The sequence below is a fragment of the Poecilia reticulata genome, linkage group LG2, assembly GCF_000633615.1.
Source record: "Poecilia reticulata strain Guanapo linkage group LG2, Guppy_female_1.0+MT, whole genome shotgun sequence".
NCBI classification, from domain to species: domain Eukaryota; kingdom Metazoa; phylum Chordata; class Actinopteri; order Cyprinodontiformes; family Poeciliidae; genus Poecilia; species Poecilia reticulata.
This window is the reverse complement of record NC_024332.1, coordinates 3,478,852-3,499,303: the sequence shown is the minus strand read 5'-3', so window position 1 is coordinate 3,499,303 and position 20,452 is coordinate 3,478,852. Positions and strand designations below refer to the sequence as shown.

General features: G+C 40.8%; 3 protein-coding genes across 4 annotated transcripts in view; 1 reads left to right on the top strand and 2 right to left on the bottom strand.

The window, feature by feature from the left end:
- LOC103475928 (FERM and PDZ domain-containing protein 4) overlaps window positions 1-4,951 on the bottom strand; it is a 48,980-nt gene extending 44,029 nt beyond the window's left edge. Inside the window, exon 1 of one of the 2 annotated variants that reach the window (XM_017303731.1) lies at window positions 4,782-4,951. Coding sequence is in view for 1 of the 2 variants with exons in the window: in XM_008427925.2 (XP_008426147.1) it covers window positions 1,672-1,721 (50 nt within the window). In the remaining variant the exon portion in view is untranslated. Of the gene's footprint in view, window positions 1-1,671; window positions 1,823-4,781 lie in introns of those variants that run through there. The other variant, XM_008427925.2, reaches the window with a different exon arrangement.
- A 2,116-nt stretch (window positions 4,952-7,067) lies between these two features.
- LOC103475945 (MSL complex subunit 3) lies at window positions 7,068-13,985 on the bottom strand. Its single transcript, XM_008427944.2, has 14 exons — window positions 13,764-13,985; window positions 12,405-12,487; window positions 12,220-12,315; window positions 12,033-12,127; window positions 11,856-11,953; window positions 11,654-11,782; window positions 11,422-11,579; window positions 11,196-11,354; window positions 10,875-11,119; window positions 10,709-10,798; window positions 10,039-10,148; window positions 9,796-9,895; window positions 9,629-9,713; window positions 7,068-7,789 (listed from the first exon to the last, which is right to left on the bottom strand). The coding sequence occupies exons 1-14, from the start codon at window positions 13,860-13,862 to the stop codon at window positions 7,690-7,692; spliced, it is 1,647 nt and encodes a 548-aa protein (XP_008426166.1). The 5' UTR covers window positions 13,863-13,985; the 3' UTR covers window positions 7,068-7,689.
- A 1,546-nt stretch (window positions 13,986-15,531) lies between these two features.
- Window positions 15,532-20,452, top strand: part of LOC103476944 (rho GTPase-activating protein 6-like) — a 64,616-nt gene continuing 59,695 nt past the window's right edge. Inside the window, exon 1 of the mRNA XM_017308907.1 lies at window positions 15,532-16,352. Coding sequence (XP_017164396.1) covers window positions 15,876-16,352 — 477 coding nt within the window. The 5' untranslated portion in view covers window positions 15,532-15,875. The remainder of the gene's footprint in view (window positions 16,353-20,452) is intronic.

Sequence of the window (20,452 nt, the reverse complement as noted above, 5' to 3'; positions counted from 1 at the left end):
GTACAGATTGTAAGAAAATCAGTCCATGTCTGCCTGTCTGTCAAAATTTGTTTGACTTGTTTCCCCGGGCCACATGTTTCCTCACCAATGACCCATCACCTCCTTGCAGTAATCCTTAAACAGTGATGCTGCGATTTGCCGCTCCTAAATCCTAAAGTTCACCGCTGACCGGCAGCTGCACGGGTCAGTGTGTACAAGGAGAAAAGGAGACAAAAAGCTTATGTCTACTTTTGTCCTCCTCTGTGGGTTCAGATTCAGTTCAAGTAGGTTGTTTATTTCAATTTAGTTAGGATGACTCACAATGTGAATAAAATGGTTTTTTTTTTTCTTCTTCTAGCATGTAACGTATGCAGCTTTTATCTGCTTATTGGATTTGATAAAGTTTCATCCTTTTCAACAGGACAATTAAATTACATGAAATGTATAGATATATAATCTTAACTGCTAAAATTAAGGTTGCCAGTTGATTCCCGATATGACCAGGCTAACCATATCAAAGGTATACACAAATGTTTTAAGAAATACAAACACAAACTAGAGAGCGCCACGTGTCACTTAAGAGTGTCCAGTAAAATGTAAGATTTTACTGGACCAGCATCCTACCAACCTTTTAAAAGCACTCACACAATGATGTAGCCATACTTCCCAGTTGACAGCTAGCTAAACCCTCTAAAGCCATGAATTAATCTCTATAGGTGCTCAGTAATTACAAGGGGTAATCCTGGGTTCATCCTAGCTCGGAATCACCTCGTCTTTACGTAATGTGCCGCCAGTTCAGTGATTCAAGATCAGAAAGGGCAATTCTGATCTGAAGCTGGATAGTGAACCTAGCTTCAGGAAATATGCTAGCATATTTTCCAAAAATTCAGTAGTCAGAGGGGTTTCTAAAAAATAATGGTCTGGTTTCTAAAAATAATTTCTGACCTTCCAAATGTTTGTTGTACAATTTTAGTAAAGTCACATATCCTCCCCAGGCAACTTGTTGCCATAGTTACACTAAGTCCCCTTCTGATTGGATGTTCTGTATCTCATGATTTCTTCCCCCATTTAAAACTCTCAGATTTATAAAAGTGATCAAAACAGAATTAGACCATTAAATAACCTTCCTCCCAAAACATTGGGAGTCAAATTGTTAATAATTCCTTTTGTGTTTCATTTTTGGACAGCAATAGCAAGTGACCATTATTGATTAGTCTTAGATGTGATTTCTCCTCCAGTCTCTAGTAAACTAAGATTTTTCACGTTGATTATTTCACTATATATTGATATTTTAAAAAATCCTGAGTGCAACGACTACTCAGTGGAAAGTTGTTCTAGCTAATTAACTTTTATTGACAAGTTACAAAACTGAAATAATTTCTGATAATCACACTGACTGAGTAATAAACACATCTGTCTGTGAGTCCAATCAACTTTTCTTATTCTACAGCGGTCTACTAAAATAGCTACAAACTCATTGAATCTTTCTATGCTTATTTTACAATAAATTTAATATTTTTATACAAAAAAAACAAAAAAAGGTTATGAAAAAGTGAGACTCAACAAGCTTCCTAAATGTTTCAATGACAAAATCAAACCTAACAGAGTCGAAACCCCAGATAGGTGGGTTTGATCAAGTCACTCTGGCATAAGCAACCAAAATATWWAAAAAAAAAGGCTATGAAAACTTACTGGAAAGCTGTTAACATTCCCAGTTCGTCATCATCATCACACGGCTCCATCGTTTCTTCCAGGCAATGAAGGAATAATGGGTCGGTGTGAGTGGGATGGAAGCCCCAGCCCCACGACTGCTAAAAGGCTCAGAACATTGAAGAGCTGCTTCGCTGCTCACAGTCTAACTCCTCCACTGAAAGAAAAACAAACCCAACTCTGAATCTCTTAAAAAAAAAATCCCCAAACTCAATTTTCTCAGTGCGTACATGTGTGTTGCGTGTGTATGTCTCAGTGTGCGCGTGTTTTTTTTTTCATTTCTAGTTTGGTGCCAAATGTTCCAGCTTAGCAATGCTGTGCAGCGCCGCTGGTGATGGATTTAGCCGGGRCATCTGGGCCAGCGGGGATAAACTTCATTCACACACAAACACATGGACACACAAATACCTACATGAAAGACAACGCACCCATACACACGCGCACACACACGCACCCACGCACGCACACACACGAATGCACATCAGCAGTGTTACAGAACAGAGGGAACAAGGGAGAAAAGTATTAGCGTCCGTTAGCTTTTGCTTTTCCATCACACAAATGTTTTAGAGTAAACACAATTTGACAGCAGACAAACACATCCTGTCTAAATTATTTTATTTAGCTAATTTAAGGGTTTTGTTAACAACACAACATAATTAAAGTCTGGATGAAGCAAAGCGGTCACAGACACACTACCACCACCGTTATTGTTTGATTGTTGCCAACTTTCAAGACGTTTGGCTTCCCCTAAATTAATTTTTCCAGATTAAGTGTTGAAGTTTTGGTGATATATATAAATCACCACAAACAGAGCAGCTGAAATGTGTGCAAGTTTGTATTTAAAAGTAAGGATCAATGATTATGATCCAGTGCTCTCGTAAAGCAGGGTGAGATTAAAGCAAAGAACACAATGACAAAAGGAAACACAATAGAGCACCTGTCCATGCCGACTACTGGGACTAATATCTCATGGGATGAACACGGAAAAAAAAAACCATGCAAACATCACTGCCCTGTTATGTCTTTGCTCCTTTTTTTAAACTAAGAGGATAAAAGAAAAGAGAACGATTTWWAAAAAAAACAAAAGTAAAGTCATGTCATCTGATCGCTGCACATGCAGGTATAAAGAAGTATGAGGTCAAAGGGTGGCCTTCATGAAACATTTATCTGATAAAATTGCCTAAAGACTGGCAAACCGTTAATTTTCCAGCATGAACAAAGCTACTTCCGACTGAGCCGTCCCATCTAATTTTGAGAAAAAAACATAAGCGAAGTTACCATTCAATGCTGTTATCACTTCATAATTCACATCTCTTTTCACTCTTGATCCTTAAACGCGGGGAAGTGATGCAATGTGATGTAAACTCCCAGGTGTCATAGATTCTTGTTGTTGCCTTGAAAAGTAATTAATCACATCTTATTCACAAAGAACGATTAATAATAAACCAGGCTACAACCAGGGCTGGGTAAAAATCCATTTAAAATCTGTATTTCCATGAAGATCATATTTATGCAGAAGAAATGATCATTCTTAGAATTGTATCAGGTAGACAACAGTGTAACAGTCATGCACTCATGTTTTAAAATCATTTCACATTAATCATGAAACATTCGCAGACATTTTCTATCTTCTCTTATTTGAAATGAATGTAATGAAACTGAGTTTGAAGCCTACAAATGGAGGCTTCCTTTGAAATTCCCTGGAAGACCAAACTAATGATGCAAAGTGCGCCAGAACATGGAAATACCCTCTTCCGTAAGAAGCCTAACCATATCTTAATCCTCTGCCTGCCACCAGCATAAATGCTGAACAACAGTGGGAGAAAGAGGAGGAAAGAAAATCAAAAGAAAAACTGAAAAGGTAAAAAAAAAAAAAAAAAGAAGTAAAATAAGTGGAAACAGGTATTTCTGCACATGATGTTGGACCTTCCTTTTGTCTTTGCAGTATAAGTACTTTTCTTTCTTTACTAGTGTTAAAAAGAAAACAGCACAGCAGGAGTCCAAACAGCGAGTTATCAACAGAAACATTCTTTGTTTTTTTTTTTTCATTTTCATTAGATGGTCAATTTCCCCCCCAGATGGTTCAGTGAAACTAAGCTGTCCTAAATGYACAAGTCAACCATGCAGGCAGGCTGGTATTAAGGTGACAGAGACTTTCAAAAAGTTGTAGTTTAAAGCCAACAACATTTTCCATCGTCCTGGCAAATGTCGCAGTTACCCGGGTTTTCTCCTGCTGCTTGAACAGAGTAATGTTACTGCAACTCAATTGGACAGTTCAAGAGCACAAATAATTAACATAAATGTCTTAAACGTTTAAGCTTGAATTTTAATTATCCAAGAAGTTTAAATGTACTAAGTAAAAACTCTTCAAAACTAAAAAGCATAAAATTAATTTAAAAATCATGACTAGGTCAYGAACTCATACGCTATAACAAAATTACAAAACTTAGCGAGCATGTGAGGTCAACGACAGATTTATACAGAGAAAAGTTGTCCCTGGTTGAACTTGTGCTCACCTGAAGCAGACAGCCGCTCTGCCTAGATGTAAAACTTCTTCGGTGATTAAAAATGAAAACCTGACCAGAAACAACACGGGCGATGCGAACGCCGAGGCTTTTGTGTGACGGAGAAATGCAATTCCACCTATCAGATCCTTAAAGCGCGACGGTGGGTTGTGAAATGAAAGGAAATGAGAAAGAAGAGACTAAACGCGGGTGAATAATACCCTTGGTTTTCCCCAATTCCCAGACATTCTCGGAGGACTTCCAGGAGGAGCTGTGATTTATAGCCTCCATCTAAACTAATGCGGGGTTTTGTTTTGTCCGCTCTCGCCGTCCTGCTACAGGGAATCATGTCGCCATTGCAGAAGCACTTGTGATTAAAATCTGATGAAACGGATAATCATCGCCAGAGTGAGCTGAAACCTTAGTTTCACTTGCATGCTTCAGGCACAGAACTTCAGAGTCAAGTCCATTGCTATATTTGCAGCACTCACCTAATTTGGCAGATCTATTGAAATGTCAACTTCAAACACTATGAGAATAATCAATTCCCCGCTTATATTTTCAGCCAAACGTTTCAGTCTTACTCACATATTGAGAAAAGATGTCTCCCTCCATTCGGCTTTGCCAATTCGCCCTTCGGGTGCAAGTGGACGATGCTCGTTTGGAGGCCGGTCCTCTAAAGGTCTGCAGCTGATGCCGGGGGCTGTCGCCGACTGTTCAGAGCTGACTGATGTCAGGTCAGTGCTGAGGTCAAACGACGTCCAGGACGAGTCAGAGGAAAAGGAAGAGTTGGTATCCACCCACTCCTCAAACAGTCCGTGTTTGGAGCCCATGGMRACTACAATAAGACAAACCCAGCTGTGCAGGGAGACAAATGCAGAGAGAGCACACTAGGAAATGTCTTGAAGAGCCATGAGCTTGTGGACAAGTCAGAATATACTTTTAGATTGGTGTGGACTCTACGGTCAAGTGCAAGAGAGAGTAAGGACCAATAAGAATGAACATCAGAGAGTTGAGATCAGGATTTGAAGGAAGAAAAGAAAACCACTTAGACTGAAGAAGAGATAGCGGGAAGGGAAAAACAGAAAAGCACMGATGAAGATAGACGGGGCCAAACATCCCGGGTAATAGGTGCAAGCAGCAGCACTTCACAGGCGATTGCTCACATCTCATTACATTCCATTTTTGCCCCGCAACAATTAAATTATGGGGTAATCTGATAGTGCCGGCGCAGGATAGGAAATCGATTGGCAATGCATGGAGAGGCTTGAACTYGCGGCTTCTGCGGCTACGCGATAGCGCCGGCTGAGAGAGCGTCGTCTCAGGTTGCACTGGTACGTGGTTCATTACTAGAGGACTGATCCAGGCAAAATTCAATTAAGGTTCACCACTAAAACCAATTAGACCTCTGATGTGGGGAGAACATGCTCGCCAGTTTCCCACAGGTGCAATGGGAGCAAACTAAGAGCACAGTTCTTCAGACAGGGRAGGTGGTAAAGTATAGAGGAAGAACAGAGTGGTGATCTGATTTCTTTGAAATCTAAGCTTTAATCAGTATTGACCTTTATATCATGTTCAGCTGTGCATATTCAGGTGAGCATACATCCATTAGACTGTATAGTCAAGGAGAACAGGAATGAATGTTTGTCACGTAAAGTTCAAATTCATTGTGGTTAGGGACCAAACCACCAGCTACAATCTCCAAATACTTGTGACTTGATCTAACTTTTCACATTGATTTAATTTGATACAAGCTAAACAAACGGATTAGATTGATAAAATAAGATTCAAGCACAGAACTGTCATCTTAAAGTTCCATTTCTATGGTCCTTTGGACTCTATAGAGCAAGATAAATTCATATCTTGGGCCCGATTTTGGCTGCAGGCCTTGAGTTTGTTTATAAGGCATCTACTTTTCAACAAATTTATTCCGTTATCTGAATTTTGGTCACTTTCTTTCAAAATGCTTGCTATATTTAGCCAAGCTAAATAAAATATTTAAAAGACTTATGTGGCTGCAGCAAAGTCAACTTTTCAGTACAAATCTCTGGATAAACACGGTTCTACTTATTAGAAAAGTTTGCTTTTAAAAGACGAATGCATTGAATTGTTCTTAACATTTATTATGTCAGTATTAATTTTGCTGATTAAAACTAAAAAAAGTCTGATAAAAGTTAGATCTTTCTTAAAACGGAGCAAGGGCCACAAAAAATCTGTCCAACGGCCACAATTGGCAAAAGTGACKTTTTTCTTGTAGATGTGCTCTACAAAAGAAAAAAACCATCTGCTTATAGATGAGAACAGCACTGTTCTTTTTAGACCGCCATCATAGAAAATGAAGACTGAAACCAAAGGGGTCTCCACAATTACATTTGATTTTTGCACTTTTTAATATATATGGAAAAAATACAACTCCACCTCACTGCCAGGGGTTCATCAGCATGAAAAATACACCACATCCTGCACATCTTAGGCAAGCATGAGTAGAAAAAGGTGACGATTTTAGAAAAAGTTGTTTTATTTATGTTTTTACAAACAGTCACAATAGAGGGGGGGGAAAAAAATCACTTCAAGGAAATGAAAAAAAAAAAAAAACACCCTACAACTTTTAGAACACCTTTTAGATTATTTGCTTTAAGTTTGAGATCCTGTCAGAGTGAAAAATAAATAGCATATGGGTATCGTGTACATATTTACATTTTCACCAGATAATCCGATTAGGTTTTTATTCATATTATATCCAGAGTGGACGAGTATGTCATCAAAAATTAGTGCACCGTTAAAACAGAACACACCAGTGCTTTTTAAAGTGAAATGTTACTGGGATGAGTTATTGAATAAAACATTTGTCTTTCAAAAAAGTAAAAATTTAAAATAAAGAGCAAATTTCTTTTTTGTAACGAACATTCAAAGAGTAAATTTTGCTAAAAAAAAAAAAAACAGGAGAAAAAGACAATATTCACGAGCAGAAGAGTTAGAAATTGCAGCAAAATAAATCAAGGGTGGCAAGAGAAAAGTCCTGTTGTAGTCTGGCAATATTCTGGGCCACTGAGAAGTGGACAAAGTCACTCTTCAGAAAGAGCTAAGCTTCCAAAATGAAGTACAWTCCCCTTTCACAGGCAGGCGGAAAAACAGCAACACACGACTCTTTCCTGTGTCCTTTTTACCCCTGGTTCTTCAATGAATACTCCAAAACTGCCGTTTGGGAAGGAAAGTAGGAAAAATGCAAGAAAAACTAGTGATGGTTGCGAGAACCTTTGACTTCCGCAGGTTGGAATTCGTGGAAATCAGCATGCGTTCCACGTTAGTAGCAAAGCAGAAAGTCGTAGTCCCATGTGCGGGAGCGACGGGGAAGTATCAGAATCCACACAGCGGCAGCAGCAGGAGGAGGAAGCGTGTTAGAGAAGAGCAGAAGAAGGGACGGAAATGCCCGGAGATGCTGAAGGGGGGTAGGGGGGGCGCTTAGAGAGAGAAAGGGAAGCTGTCCGGTTCTCCTTTAGTAAACCGGCCTCGGTTGTTTCATGTTGTAGTGGGCCTCCGAAGCCGACACGTATGCAGACTCTGGAAAGAAATCCTCGTGGAACTCAGCCAGAAACCTAAAAGAGAAGTCGGAGGGGGCACAAGCAGGGGGAATGCTTTTAACATTTAATCGTTATTGGATGAAACAGTCGGGCCACACGGTCCAGTTCACGTCATGCTGTGGTTTTTCCTAGACTTCCACCAACTCGTTCTAAGAAGCCTTACGTCCATCTCCCCTCGGCCTTTCTATACATTTTATAGACAACCTTCTCAACTCTACATAAATTTGTCTTTATATCAGAAGAAACCAATCGCTATCTGAGACAGAGTGGACATGGGAATGCCTGACCAGCAGTTGGGAAGCAGCAGAAGCATAAATAAATAAATAAATAAAAAAATCTCCCCCCCCTCTTCCCATCTAATCAGCAGCGGGGAAAACTAATCCGGAATCTTCTTAGTATCCGCTACTCGGCCAAATCCTCTAAATCTTGCCATCTCATCTTAGCTCCACCGGCCTTTCTAATCTCAATGCAAACAAATTATCCTCATCAGAGGAGAACTTATGAAGAGCGAACGTCGAGACGATGGCTGCTGAAGGTAAAGGAGGTCAGAGAGAGCAGGTTCTGGTTGGTTTTCAGTCAGCGCTGTGAAGGCTGATCCTCAGCTGATAATACTCAGACACATATTTAATAGCAAGCAAATCACTTTTTGATTTGTTGTTAGAATGCTACTGAGTTCCCGTCAGAGGAGTGTCAAAATGATGCGCACTACTACTAATGGCGATCATTCTTACGGAAGGAAAGAGGAGAGCGGGGAGATCAGCTGTGGCCAAATCCCAGCATGCACTGCGCGTCAGTCTCTGGGACATCAATCAGTTTTTGCCCACTCGGCACAATCTGCCCGGAGGCTGATTACAGAGTAGAAACACGAAGTCTTTCCCAAAAGAGTTGAGTCTGAGAGCGTGGCCAGTGTCCTGCTGAGTCCACAGCACGGCGAGCAAAATATTGATTGTAACAAGAATTGAAAACATATAAAAATAATTGTATACATTTTATATATATATATATGTATAGTAACTTTAAATGAAACATAGAAAATGTGCATGAATAAAACTAGAAAAAAATCAAAATAAAAAATAAAATTTTTGACAAAAAGAAAGGAAGGCAGAAATAAAATGAATGAAAGAAAAAGTTAGAAGAAGACAGACAGAAAGACGTTTGACGACTAAATCATAAAAGTACGGGTAGTAATTCATCTGTCTTTAAGAACCAGTTGGTTAACGTTTAGCTGATTGTTTCAGGCAAAGAGATGACCTTTGACCCTGCAAGTGACGATGCTGCACGAGACGTTTCCCTGGCAGGAGCTGCTGGGGCTCCAGGTATCGATATTCCACATGCATAGAAAGCAAGCAAAAACCAATTCTGCAGCTGTTTGTGCAGCCAGGAGGCCAAAAAACAAAACAAAACAAAAAAAAAACATAAAAAAGGAGGAATCACACGTTCAGCTCTCTAGCGCTACCTTTTGACAGGAGGAGGGTATTGTTTGAGTTTGATTAGAGAATGAAAAGACCTAAATCCCTGAAGATCGCTAGTGAGGATTTAAAGATTAGACTCCCGTGCTTGTGTAACGCCCACTCATCTCCCGCCCTCTAACACGAGCTCTCCTACCCCTTCACCCGGCATGTGGAGGATCCAGGTTGACTTCATGGATGTTAAGCAGCAAAATCAAACCAGTAATGTGCAAAAAAAAAAAAAAAAGTTATTCAAACTGAATTTCCTGGTATTTCAGTTTGGAGGAACTTATTTTAAGTGACTTATTTTTGTCTTGATACATTATCTCACTCATTTTTAATTCACAAGTGAGTGTTTAGGTAAATTGATATCCAAAGTAGTGTTCAGCCAGTTCTAGTTTTGTACCTGAGGAACAGTTCCAGATGTTTGATCAGGGCTCTGAGGTTCCGCTCAGGGATCTGCATTTTCCCCAGGATCTCCGGTAGCTTCACTGCAAGGAGAGAAAGTCGGGAAATATGAGTGTGTTGTGTTTGAGTACACTGCGTTTGATGCAACTGGAATTCAGAACGAACCAAAAAGCCGCAGGAGGTGCTGGGATCCGTAGAGGTAGGAGGGTGGAGGAGGCTGGTCGTTGAGGGGGTAGTTATCAGGGGTTAACTTCCAGCTCAGAACCTAGTGGATGAGACGATCAGGAATTAAAAAAAAAAAAAAAAATATATATATATATATATCTGTTATATGTTATATATCTGTTATATATATAACAGATTTTAGCATGTGGGAGGCCTTTCAAAGGGAGTAAACTGCTTCACCACCTCATTGAGCTCATTGTTTCTGCGGCTCTCTAAGCCGCAGAAAAGTCCGCTCCTCTCTTTGCTTGGTGTCAACGGCAACGGAGATGATGAGCCACTGTGGACCGGAGTTTCTGGGTAAAGAGACGAGGGGAAGGAAATGAAAACATGAATATTGCATTTCCTCCTGCGGAACGTCGCCCCTCACCAAACCCTTCCACATTCTGCAAATAATATGAAAATGGTCTCAAATGTTTGTGCTGCTGTCATTTTAAAGATATTAACAATAAAGGTTAACCGCCACAGCAATATATACAAAATCAAACAATATGGTGTTTAACATTTTTTGTTTGTGCCTTTATAACTTTTGAGATTAAAAAAACAGTAAACCTTTCCAGAGGTCGTCTCCTCSTCATTAACAAAAAACAAAATTTTTCATAAATTAATTGTGCTAAGGCTGGTTAACATTTGTTGTCCTCTGGAAACATTAATATCTTTAAAATAATGAAGAGACGTTTGATTCATAAATGCACATGTCATTGCAATTTTGTTTAATTTGAAGAAGATTGGGGGGGCAACCTCACTCAGGTTGACTTCGCAGATGTTTAAACCAGAAGGACACTGCCATCTACTGGATTAACAACATCACTACAACCTCAAATCATTGAATATTTCATAATTAAATCAGTCGTACTTTTTTCCAGGTTGAGGAAGAACTTGGGTTGCGCTGACGTGTCGATCAGACGTCGTTTGAGCTGCGGAGAAGCCGTAGCGCTCCCTCCACCTGTCGGTGTTTCATATTTAGACGTCAGCAATCATGAATCTCATCACAAAGGAAAGAAGGTGGCACGTTTTCCGACCTCCGCTGCTTCCCTCGGTGGGCCGATCTCCACCAGACGTGTTCCTGGTGGAGCGCCTGAGGGACTGGGACTGCGAGGACTGGTAGGAGATGCAGTCCATGTCGGGGTGGCGGCGACGCTTCGGCGTGGGGGCCGGAGCTGTGGGCGTGGCGGCGGAGGTGTCGCTCAACGCCGGCTGGCTGTCCGTGGACTGAGGCGTGGGGGGGTTGTGAGCCGGTGGACTCGGGCTGCGTTCTCGTTGGGCACTGGAAAAGAAAAGAAAGGAAAGTTAAGAATCACCCCGTCACCGGAGGGGAAGCGTTTTGGTCAGAACGCACATACTTGCTGGAGCTGGGCGAGGTTTCGTTGACCGTGAGGAGCAGCCTGGAGGAGCTGACTTTCTTAAACTGAGCTTGTTCGCAGGGGTAGAGGAGGATCATGGGTAAGGTGAAGTCAAAAGTTATCCTCAAGCCGTCGACCATTTCCTTACAAAGCTCCTCGCTGAAAAAGAAACAAGAAGTTCACAAAAAAGCTGATTTCTTAATGTTAGTGCCGTCGGGGTCCTCACCTCCTCTCCGGGGGAATGGTCTGCGGGCTGCTGCTCTGCGTGGTGGTCTGCTGTCGCCGGTACCGCTCGTTGGCCATGAAGGCCTTGTTGATCGTAAAGTGCTTTACGTAGGACTCCAGGATGTGGACCACGTTGGTCTGACAGGGGACCATAACGAGCTGGAGAAGAGCGGAGGAGTAGCGTTAAAAGAGCAAAAACCCGTCACAGAAACGTCAGCGAGGTCGAGCCGTACCTTCTTCCTCTTGTTGATGTAAAAGCAGTCGTCTTCCAGCTTCTTCTTCAGAACGTCCGGGATGCTGATGTCCACATGGACCACCTTCTCCTCGCACTCTCGCTTCATGTTAACCTCCGGCTCGACCCTCTTAAAAACACGAAAGGTGGATGAATACTTCGAAGCGCCATGCCGAGAAAATAGCCCCGGCGGGACTCGTCACCATTTTGTTGACGTCTTCCGAGAAGGTGCTGTCGCCGCTGTTCGAAGAGTCGGGCTCCGAGTCGTCCCCTTCGCTGCTGTCCGAGGTCGAGATCAAACCTGACGGAGGGGGAGAGTAAAACTTTGAAATGATTGCAGACGGCAGCGGGAGATCAAGCGCTGCAGTCGGAGTTCTCACAAGCATCATCGCTGTCCTCCTCCTTTGGGAGAGTCTTCAGAGAAGATTTGTTACCAGACTGACGACGTCGCCGCTTCGTCCATCCTTTTCTCTTCCTTGCCGCCGGGATGAAACGGAGCAAAATGAAATTCAGAAAGCTTATTCGCGTTTTGAAATCTCTCTCCGGGTGATTAGAGCAAGAACTTACATGCGCCCCAGAGCTTTGCGAGCCAGCTTACGTTGCAATTTGCGGTTTTCCTCCGTGTCCCTTAGGACATGATCCTCGGCAGCCCAACGGTCCCAGCTGCGCAGACGCAAGCGTCAGTTTAATACAGAGAGAGTTAAAAGCTCCAAACATGAAACTAAATAAGAACGTGGTGAATATACTGTTACCTTCTGCTCCAACCACTGAAATGAATCAGGTACTTTGGGACTCGTCTCCCATGTTCATCTGTACCTATCAAGACATCAAGGACCTGCAGGATCAAAAGCAAAACTTCTGTTAATCACCATGAAATTAAAGTTGAACAGTCACTGGTGAACAAATGTAAATCGGAGGTATACGTTTACACATCCTTGTTTTTGGTTTTAGACACATGAGGTTTCAGAATATTTCTGGTAAAAGTTGAATCTGCTTCATGAAGCATTCCAAAGCTGCAGATTTAGGCCCGTTATGAAACTTGTGCTCTAAGCTTCAGTCAAAAATAGGTATCCTGATATTAAAGTAGATTCAAATTCTGGCTTAAGCATTCAAAGTAGACCATCTTCAGTTTGGGAACAAATTTACTTATATAGATGAATACTATGATACCAAAATTATGTATGCATCTGTATGATAATACAGATGCATATAATGGTATTTGATTATAGAACTCAAAATTATACCAGGCATTATTAACGCTTCTGGAAGAAAAATGCCACAAGTGCCTACATGTAGTAAAATTAGCAACATTAATATAAAGTAGCAATATTTCGATATTTTATTTACTAGATAAGTTTAAAAAAAAAGAAACTAACTTGCGGAAATCATTAGTAATTACAAGGTTATTTTAAATCAACCAGAATATCAAGATACAAGCAGGGCTGGAAGAAATAGGGATGCTAACCCACAGCTAGCTAGCTCAGGTTAGCAAAATGCAAGATTCAAGCTGCTAATTTTCACAAAATGGTTGTCTCTATCTATTAAACAGCAATTTGCTCGGTTTATGGAAACGTTGTACGAAAAATAGTGAAATGCACGACCGAAAAGGGACCTTTATTCAGCTACAGAGCAAACTAAAACCTATATTAGCTGCGCAGTCGAGGTGAGTTTGTTTATTAGATGCTGACATTAAACAGCACTAAAGTCAGGAGATAAATCATTATGACAAAATGTATTTTTTCAAAGAAGACTATAACCAATGTTTGAGGTATTAATCAAGTTGGAAGTTCTCCTCAAATGGACYCACAACCCTGTAAAACTGCACTACTACAGCTTTGTTTACGTTTTTCGTTTTCTTTTTTTAAATAAACCCATAATTCAGCTACAAACATGTAATCGAACGCACCCGGAAACCATGYGCTTATGCAAAGGGAAACAACTCCGGTAAATTAATACCAAGAATGCATTTTTTTCTTATAATGGCCTAAGTCTCCTTTGTGGTCACTCGCGGCTCCACACTGCATAAAACAGCCTCGCTTTCCTTTTGCAAATGACTCCTCTTTCGAGGGTCTAAACACCGAATGGCAACGTTAGCTTGGTTAAAATCTTACCTTAGCGTCATACAAGACTTTAGCCTTGGTTGGGTCGGGTTCAAAGCACAAGACTCGTTCTCCTTTGTGAAACTGGTATTTAATTCCCCGCGAATTCATTTGTTCATGGCGACGTGTGGGAGAGAAGGCATCGATCGGATTCTTAAACCCCCTTAACCCTTTCCTTTCCTATGTGGGAGTTTTACAGCTATAGGAGCCTCTGGAAAAGATGGCGCTGTTGTGGGAACACGGGGCGAAACTTTACTGCGCTGCGTTCAKAGGCAGCTGGAAATTTCTACACTCAGTTGTCAGCTCTAACATGTTTGAAAATACCCATTATGGTATTTTTATATGTTTTTTAAAAAATKGTTTTAATTTTAAAGTACTTTCTTTAGAAAAAAAAAAAACTACGATTCAATGATTACTGCTAAAATCAGTCGCACTCTAATGAATGTTGGCGTACCGCGCAGACGCGAAGGCAGCAGGAAACACTGCTTGAAAACTGCGATTTCAAAACCTAACCAGCAGATGGCAATATAACACGGGAAAAGTTCAAGACGCTACCAGTAATAAATAATTAGTCTAATTTCAAAAAAATATGATTCTATATATTTATCTACATAAAATTAACCTGATTGTGTCAGAAAATGTCTGGAAATGGCAACTGTTATAAATGTATTCTATTGAAATAAACTGATTTCAGGCAAACTGAATTGAGCTGTAATTATTTTTCTATCCTAAATTGATAGTCGGCATCAATAAATTCCTGAAAGGTTTGTCTTTCTTCCGCTATGCAAAAGACAATGTTTATCTAAATCTACAGCTTCTGCATTTCGCCTCCCACCCCCTTTCAAACTGTTTTTAGAAGGGTCAAATCTATCTCAGTTGTTATCAGTGTTGTGTCATGCTGTGTTTGCATGTGAAAGTGTCATGTGTTGCTGCTTCATGAGCTCCGTCAGGGCTCCTGCTATTTCCTTTCAATTGTATCATACTTTTAAACCTTTTAATATTTGATCATGCTTCAAACAAAAACTCTGACCTATTTTATTAGGATTTTATGTTTATCTTCTCAAAGAAATGCATCATTCTGAAGTGGAATGAAAATGAACATTGTTTTCAAAACTTGCATATCATCTCCACAGTGAAACATGGGGGTGGCAGCATCATGGTGTAGGGATACTTTTCATAGCCAAGAACAGTGAAGATGGGTGGAGCGAAACATATCCCAGTGACAAGAAATTTCTAACATTAGATATCTGTTTAAAAAGTTGTCTGTCGTTTTGAAAGTCATGTGACATGTGCTAAACGAGTTTTATTTTACTGTCTTGAGAGCAAAATGGGTCTTTAGGTTGTAAAGGTGGCAGACCCTCTGCTGTCCTGCAACTTTGCATCTCTTCTCCAGCACCTGAACCAAATTAATGACTTCTTAAAAGTTACAGGAAAGTATCTATGAGATGTTATTCAACTTTTTCATAGGGGGATGGATACAATCTTAAAAACAAACTGTCTAATTTTCTAAATGACTTTTGCGTCGATCTCTCATAATCAGTTTCCCCACAAAAAAAAAGATGTTTGAGGTTTTATTTACACAACAGAAAAAAGTATAAATGCAAGGCAGTGCATATGAGAGGAAGAGCCATTAATCCCAGTGCTCACTTACTGTTTGGCTAATTTTAGAACACGGAAGGCTTCCCCTGATAGGTCTACTGTTACCAGACAGATGGATTAATAGGAGAGGAGGATTAAAACTCCTAGTTTCATCTCGGCTAAATCATGGATGTGCCTGTGCGTGACCTACTGCCTGTCTGATGACTCCATACCTGTAAGCTGCACAAATTTAGGTTTTGTTAAAGATATTTCAGAGGATGAGGTTTTGGATCGTTTTATTTTCCTGCAGTTTAAAAGTGAAAGTTCAACACTGGCTAATACACAGTTTTCTGACCACCTCCCCTCTACCCACAAGCCCCACGCACGCCCATTCCTCAGAAGACGCACAAGAGAGAGTTACACTTGATCAGTCTTTACGCAGCGCTCCATGGGCTCTGCGTTCAATGGAGCGCCTCTGAACTCCAGACTTTTATTCGCTGGGGAGGCTTTAGAAAAGTTGTTGAGCTGATCCAAAGTTGAGGCGACATGTCGGCCGCGCAGGGACTTCTCAACAGCGTCTTTTCCTGCTCCTCTCCTGCCTCCAAAGCAATAGCCAAGAGGAGGCTGCGCCAAACCCGCAGCCTGGACCCGGCTATCATACGGCACTGTGGGACCGGGACCGATGGGATGAGCGGGGCGCAATTTGCGGCCGCCGACGCAGGTGCGCCGCCGGGTGCGAAGCCGGCTTTGCGCGCCAGGATCCCGAAGTTGAAAGAACCCATCACGCCGTCGGTCTCCTCCCCATCCATACCTTCGGACGTTTCTCCTTCCTCCAATTTCCACTTCGACTATGATATCGCCAAGCGCCCGAAAAGGAATACGGCGGGGGATTTACCGTTTATGGTGAGGGGAGCCGGCGCTGCGCAGTCGGGGAGCACCGGCGCGCTCTTCTCGCCGCGGAGGTGGCTGCAGAGGAAAGTTCAGCCGACCTGCCCTCATGCGTATGTCGTGTGGAAATCAGAGGTAAGAAAAACCAACAAGAGTGCATGACAAGTTTTGTAATTTTAAAAATGATTATTTTAAAGGGGACATTAGTTAACCACATGCATGAATTCTTATTCCTGCTTGGTTGATGACATTGTCCTAATTTGCAAAAAAAAAAAAAAATCTCTCTCTATATATATTTTTTTCTCCTTTATCTTTTTTCCATGATAAAACTACAATCCTTAGGATATTTTATTGTGGTTTTGTGTAACAGAGCAACTCAAAGGAGTGTGCTTATGAGGTGGAAGTAAAATTATACTTCTAATTTTCCAAATAAAAATGCCTTCATTAGAACCATCTTAGCTTCCCTTTTATCCCCTGCATGTAATGGAAAAGCATACCCTCTGCATGATGCTGCCACCACCATGGTTCACTGCTGGAAAGGCGTGTTTAGAGTGATATGCATTCTTTGTTTTCTCTCTCAGTTCATTTAATCTGATTAGTGACTCCCCTCTCCCATTTGTTTGCCATGTCTCCTTGCATGACTTGTAGAAACTAACGCATTATTGCTACTTTTATATATATATATATCCCTTATTTGTCATCCAGTCAAAAAGAAATTCTCATACCAGAGCTTTGTAACTTTGCATCACCTCCAAAGTTACCATAAACCTGACGCTTTCTTCTAAGAGCGACAAAAAGGGTCAAGCAGATCAAAAGTGAAGCTAATTGCACTGGGTTAACTATCATAGCTTTATTTAGGGGTATCATATTACTTACTAAAAAGCACTCCACATTTCTAAGAATTGTTTTCAAATAAAAAAAAAACCTGAAAAAACTTGAAAGCCACGCATCACTGTACTTCCACCTCACTATTTTTGCACCACTCTGTGTTGGTCATCACATAAAATCCCAATAAAGCACATTAAACTTGCGCCTTTGAGGGAACAGCATGTGAGGAGGCACTTTTCCAAGCCACTGTACCTGTGGGAAAGCATAAGAAAATGACCCTGGAGCTTTTAAGGATTAAATCACTCCAACAAAAGGTGCAATGAAGTGCAGTTAGTTTCCCCCCTGCTGCTGCCATCATTGACTTTGGGGAACCTTTTGTCTTCATAAGAACCTCAAACTGAGAGTGAATGAAGCGCAGGCAGGTATGAAATCCTAACCAAAACATACTTGGTTGACTTATTTTAAGTGAACTAGGAGGGGGTGCTTTACTGGGTGCATACTTGGCATGAGTCCACTTGCACTGGTGGAAAGGTATGATAATTTTGCTCCTTTTTATAAAGAAATTGAGGTGTTGTTTTCTTTTTCTGCTCAAGTTTTGTTGTTCTTGTGCTGAGGGTGGAGGCGTGTGTGTGCGTACATGCAACGCTCGTTTCAGGGTCTGAAAAGAAAGTTCTCACGACTGGGAGGTGGGTCACGGGGTCAAGAACCACGCGGCCCATGTTGAGCTCTCCCAGCAGCGTTTGCTTCGTTCCCTGATCTGCTTCTCTCGCAGCGTGCCTCTGTTGCTTGTTTACACGCACGTGCATCCGCTCTCTGGATCTCACTATGGAGCAATAAGTGTATTTTCCATGTAGTTTCGCCCCCCCCCCCACCCCTCTCTTCCACTTTAAGGCTCACCAAGGGTAGCATGAGGCCATCAGCATGGAGTCATTGGTCCAATCCAGATCGTAAAGTTATTGCACCTCGGGGTTTTCATAAAAATCCAGACCCAAGACGTTGCTGTTGGTGTGCTGGGATGTGTTCCACTCTGCTGGCTGTGGAGAAAAATTTATTACATAAAGGATAAACGAAGATGGCCATACAGAGAATTGTCAAATTTGCCCAATTAGRACATGCAGGGTTTATTTAAGAGAAAGGACATTCTTTCTTGCAGCTATACTAACACAGGGGGTGCCAGAGACGGCTGTAATCTGCATACCAGCGTTGTTTTCAGCTCTAGTGGAAGCTTGCTCTGTTTGTTGTARTGCTGTCTGCTCATCGGAGAAACTTTGGTCCATGTCCAAGTGATAGCGTAGGAATGAGTGTGCCAATCCAACTCCATTTGTCCGTACCTGCAGTGTCTAGATCTCTCTGGGAAAGAAACGGGCACCAATCGACTTATCAGAGAAAAAAAAAAACAAAGAACAAAGAAAAAAAAAAAAAAACGAGTTTTGATACTCTAAGATGTGCTGCTGGAATCTGAAATTCTGAATAATCCCGACCGATATTTTTTGCATAGTTCCCACTTCCAATACTACCAACAAAAGATGAAATATAACATAACAGATGTTTAACTGAGTCGCCCATCCACCTCACACTGTAGGAATGTTGTTTGCTAACTACTAACTAACTACTGCCTTAGGAGTCAGAACTCTTATCTAGGAATTAGGACAAATAAAATCGTAAAATTCATCAAAARCATATTGTACCAACGTACCGCACCTGCAAAAATGAGAATATAATWAAAAMAARKKRRKTWAWTTYMRKWAAWYCYTTKRAAAAAATKAACATTATTCATACATTTGTAATGCAGAAATGTTATGGCATGCAAAATGATGGGGGAGATTTTTCATGTTTTCCAGCAGACAGTWATTGACACTCTTCATAAGGGTGATAAACCACAAAAGTTAACTGCTAAAGAAACTGATTCACAGAATGCTGTATCCAAGCAAAAGTTTAGTGGAAGGAAAATGTCTCGTAGATGAATGTGCAAAAGGAATATAGATAAGCAGAGTACTGCCTGCATTATCAAGAGTCAGTACTTTTAGAGCCTCCACACCCAGACATATCCATGATATTGAGTGTAGTTTGTTTTGAATTGCTGGTACGTTACTTCTTTTCTTGCTTTATGCACTGGCACATGTAAAAATGTAGTTCTTTTAGGGTTCAAACACAAAGAAACACAAACCATTGTTATGAAACATGCCCCATAACCTATATGAATTACATATTTCTCTATGATGCGCCCCGGTTTTGTATATTGAACCTGTACTTTGGAGAAGGGTATAAAATTTACAGAGCTTCCAGTTAGGGATAAAGTAAATTAATTTACATCTCTCTCTCATCTTCTGTTTTTCCACGTGATTCCAAAAATGACATGACCTTCTGGGGATTTAAGTTCTGCGGTTAAATGAATCAAAATGAATGAGTTTCTCATCTATGCCAAGTGTTCAAGAGTTGAATCTTCAGCAGTGCAAACAGAAGGTTCAACACATGTTTTAAAGACCTTGATGAAAGCAGAAACCAAGTATGAACGTTTGTGACTTTGACAAAACATTATTGCCACCTCCTGGCATGTATGTTACACTTTTTGCAGCAGATATATTTTTTCACAGGACAAACGATACAAGTTCAGCTAACAAAACTAGCATATCATGAGAAAGTTATTTTTTGTATTTCATGTCAGAAAGTGAAACTCAGTAAAACAGAGTGTTCTTACTGGAGTTTTTTTTTTTATAGTCGAGCATTTCTGAAATGCGGAATTATGAGTGATAAACAGTATTTATTATTTTTAACTGTAAATGTAATAGKGTTTTGGGTATCAGTACATTGTTTCAGATTTAAACATGTAGTTAACTTCCAACAGGGCTTGAATGTGATCGATGAAGGGAAAACCCTGAAATGTGTCATTACTATGTGATATGACCACATTTGCATGACTTGTTTAYCACTTTTAACTAATTTTCCCCCAGACAGTGACGTCCATGTCTATTTCAAAGACACTGAAACATACTTAAATGCTTATTTCTTCCTTATAAATGAAGTAAAATGAACAGCAGAAGTCCAAGACAAGCAGAATCGGAATTCCAGCAGAGATTTTTTAATACGCAGTCAGTTTAAGTCAGCGAATTACTATCTAAACATTTGTTGAATGAAGACCCCATTGTAAATTCTTGAAAGGTATACACTGTAAATTGAGAGTGTACTCTTCATAAGGCAACCTGCCCAGATTTGTATCGCCTCATGCCTTTTTATGGAGAGAGACGAGGGCAGAGAGGCAGAGAGAGAAAGAGTTGGAGGAAGAAACACAAATGAAGGCATAATGGTTAGAAGAAAACAATGTCTGTCAGGTATGCTGCCAGTGATGGATCTCAATTGTTGCATTTTTCTATGTTGGAAGACCAATTATGTGAAACCATATATATATA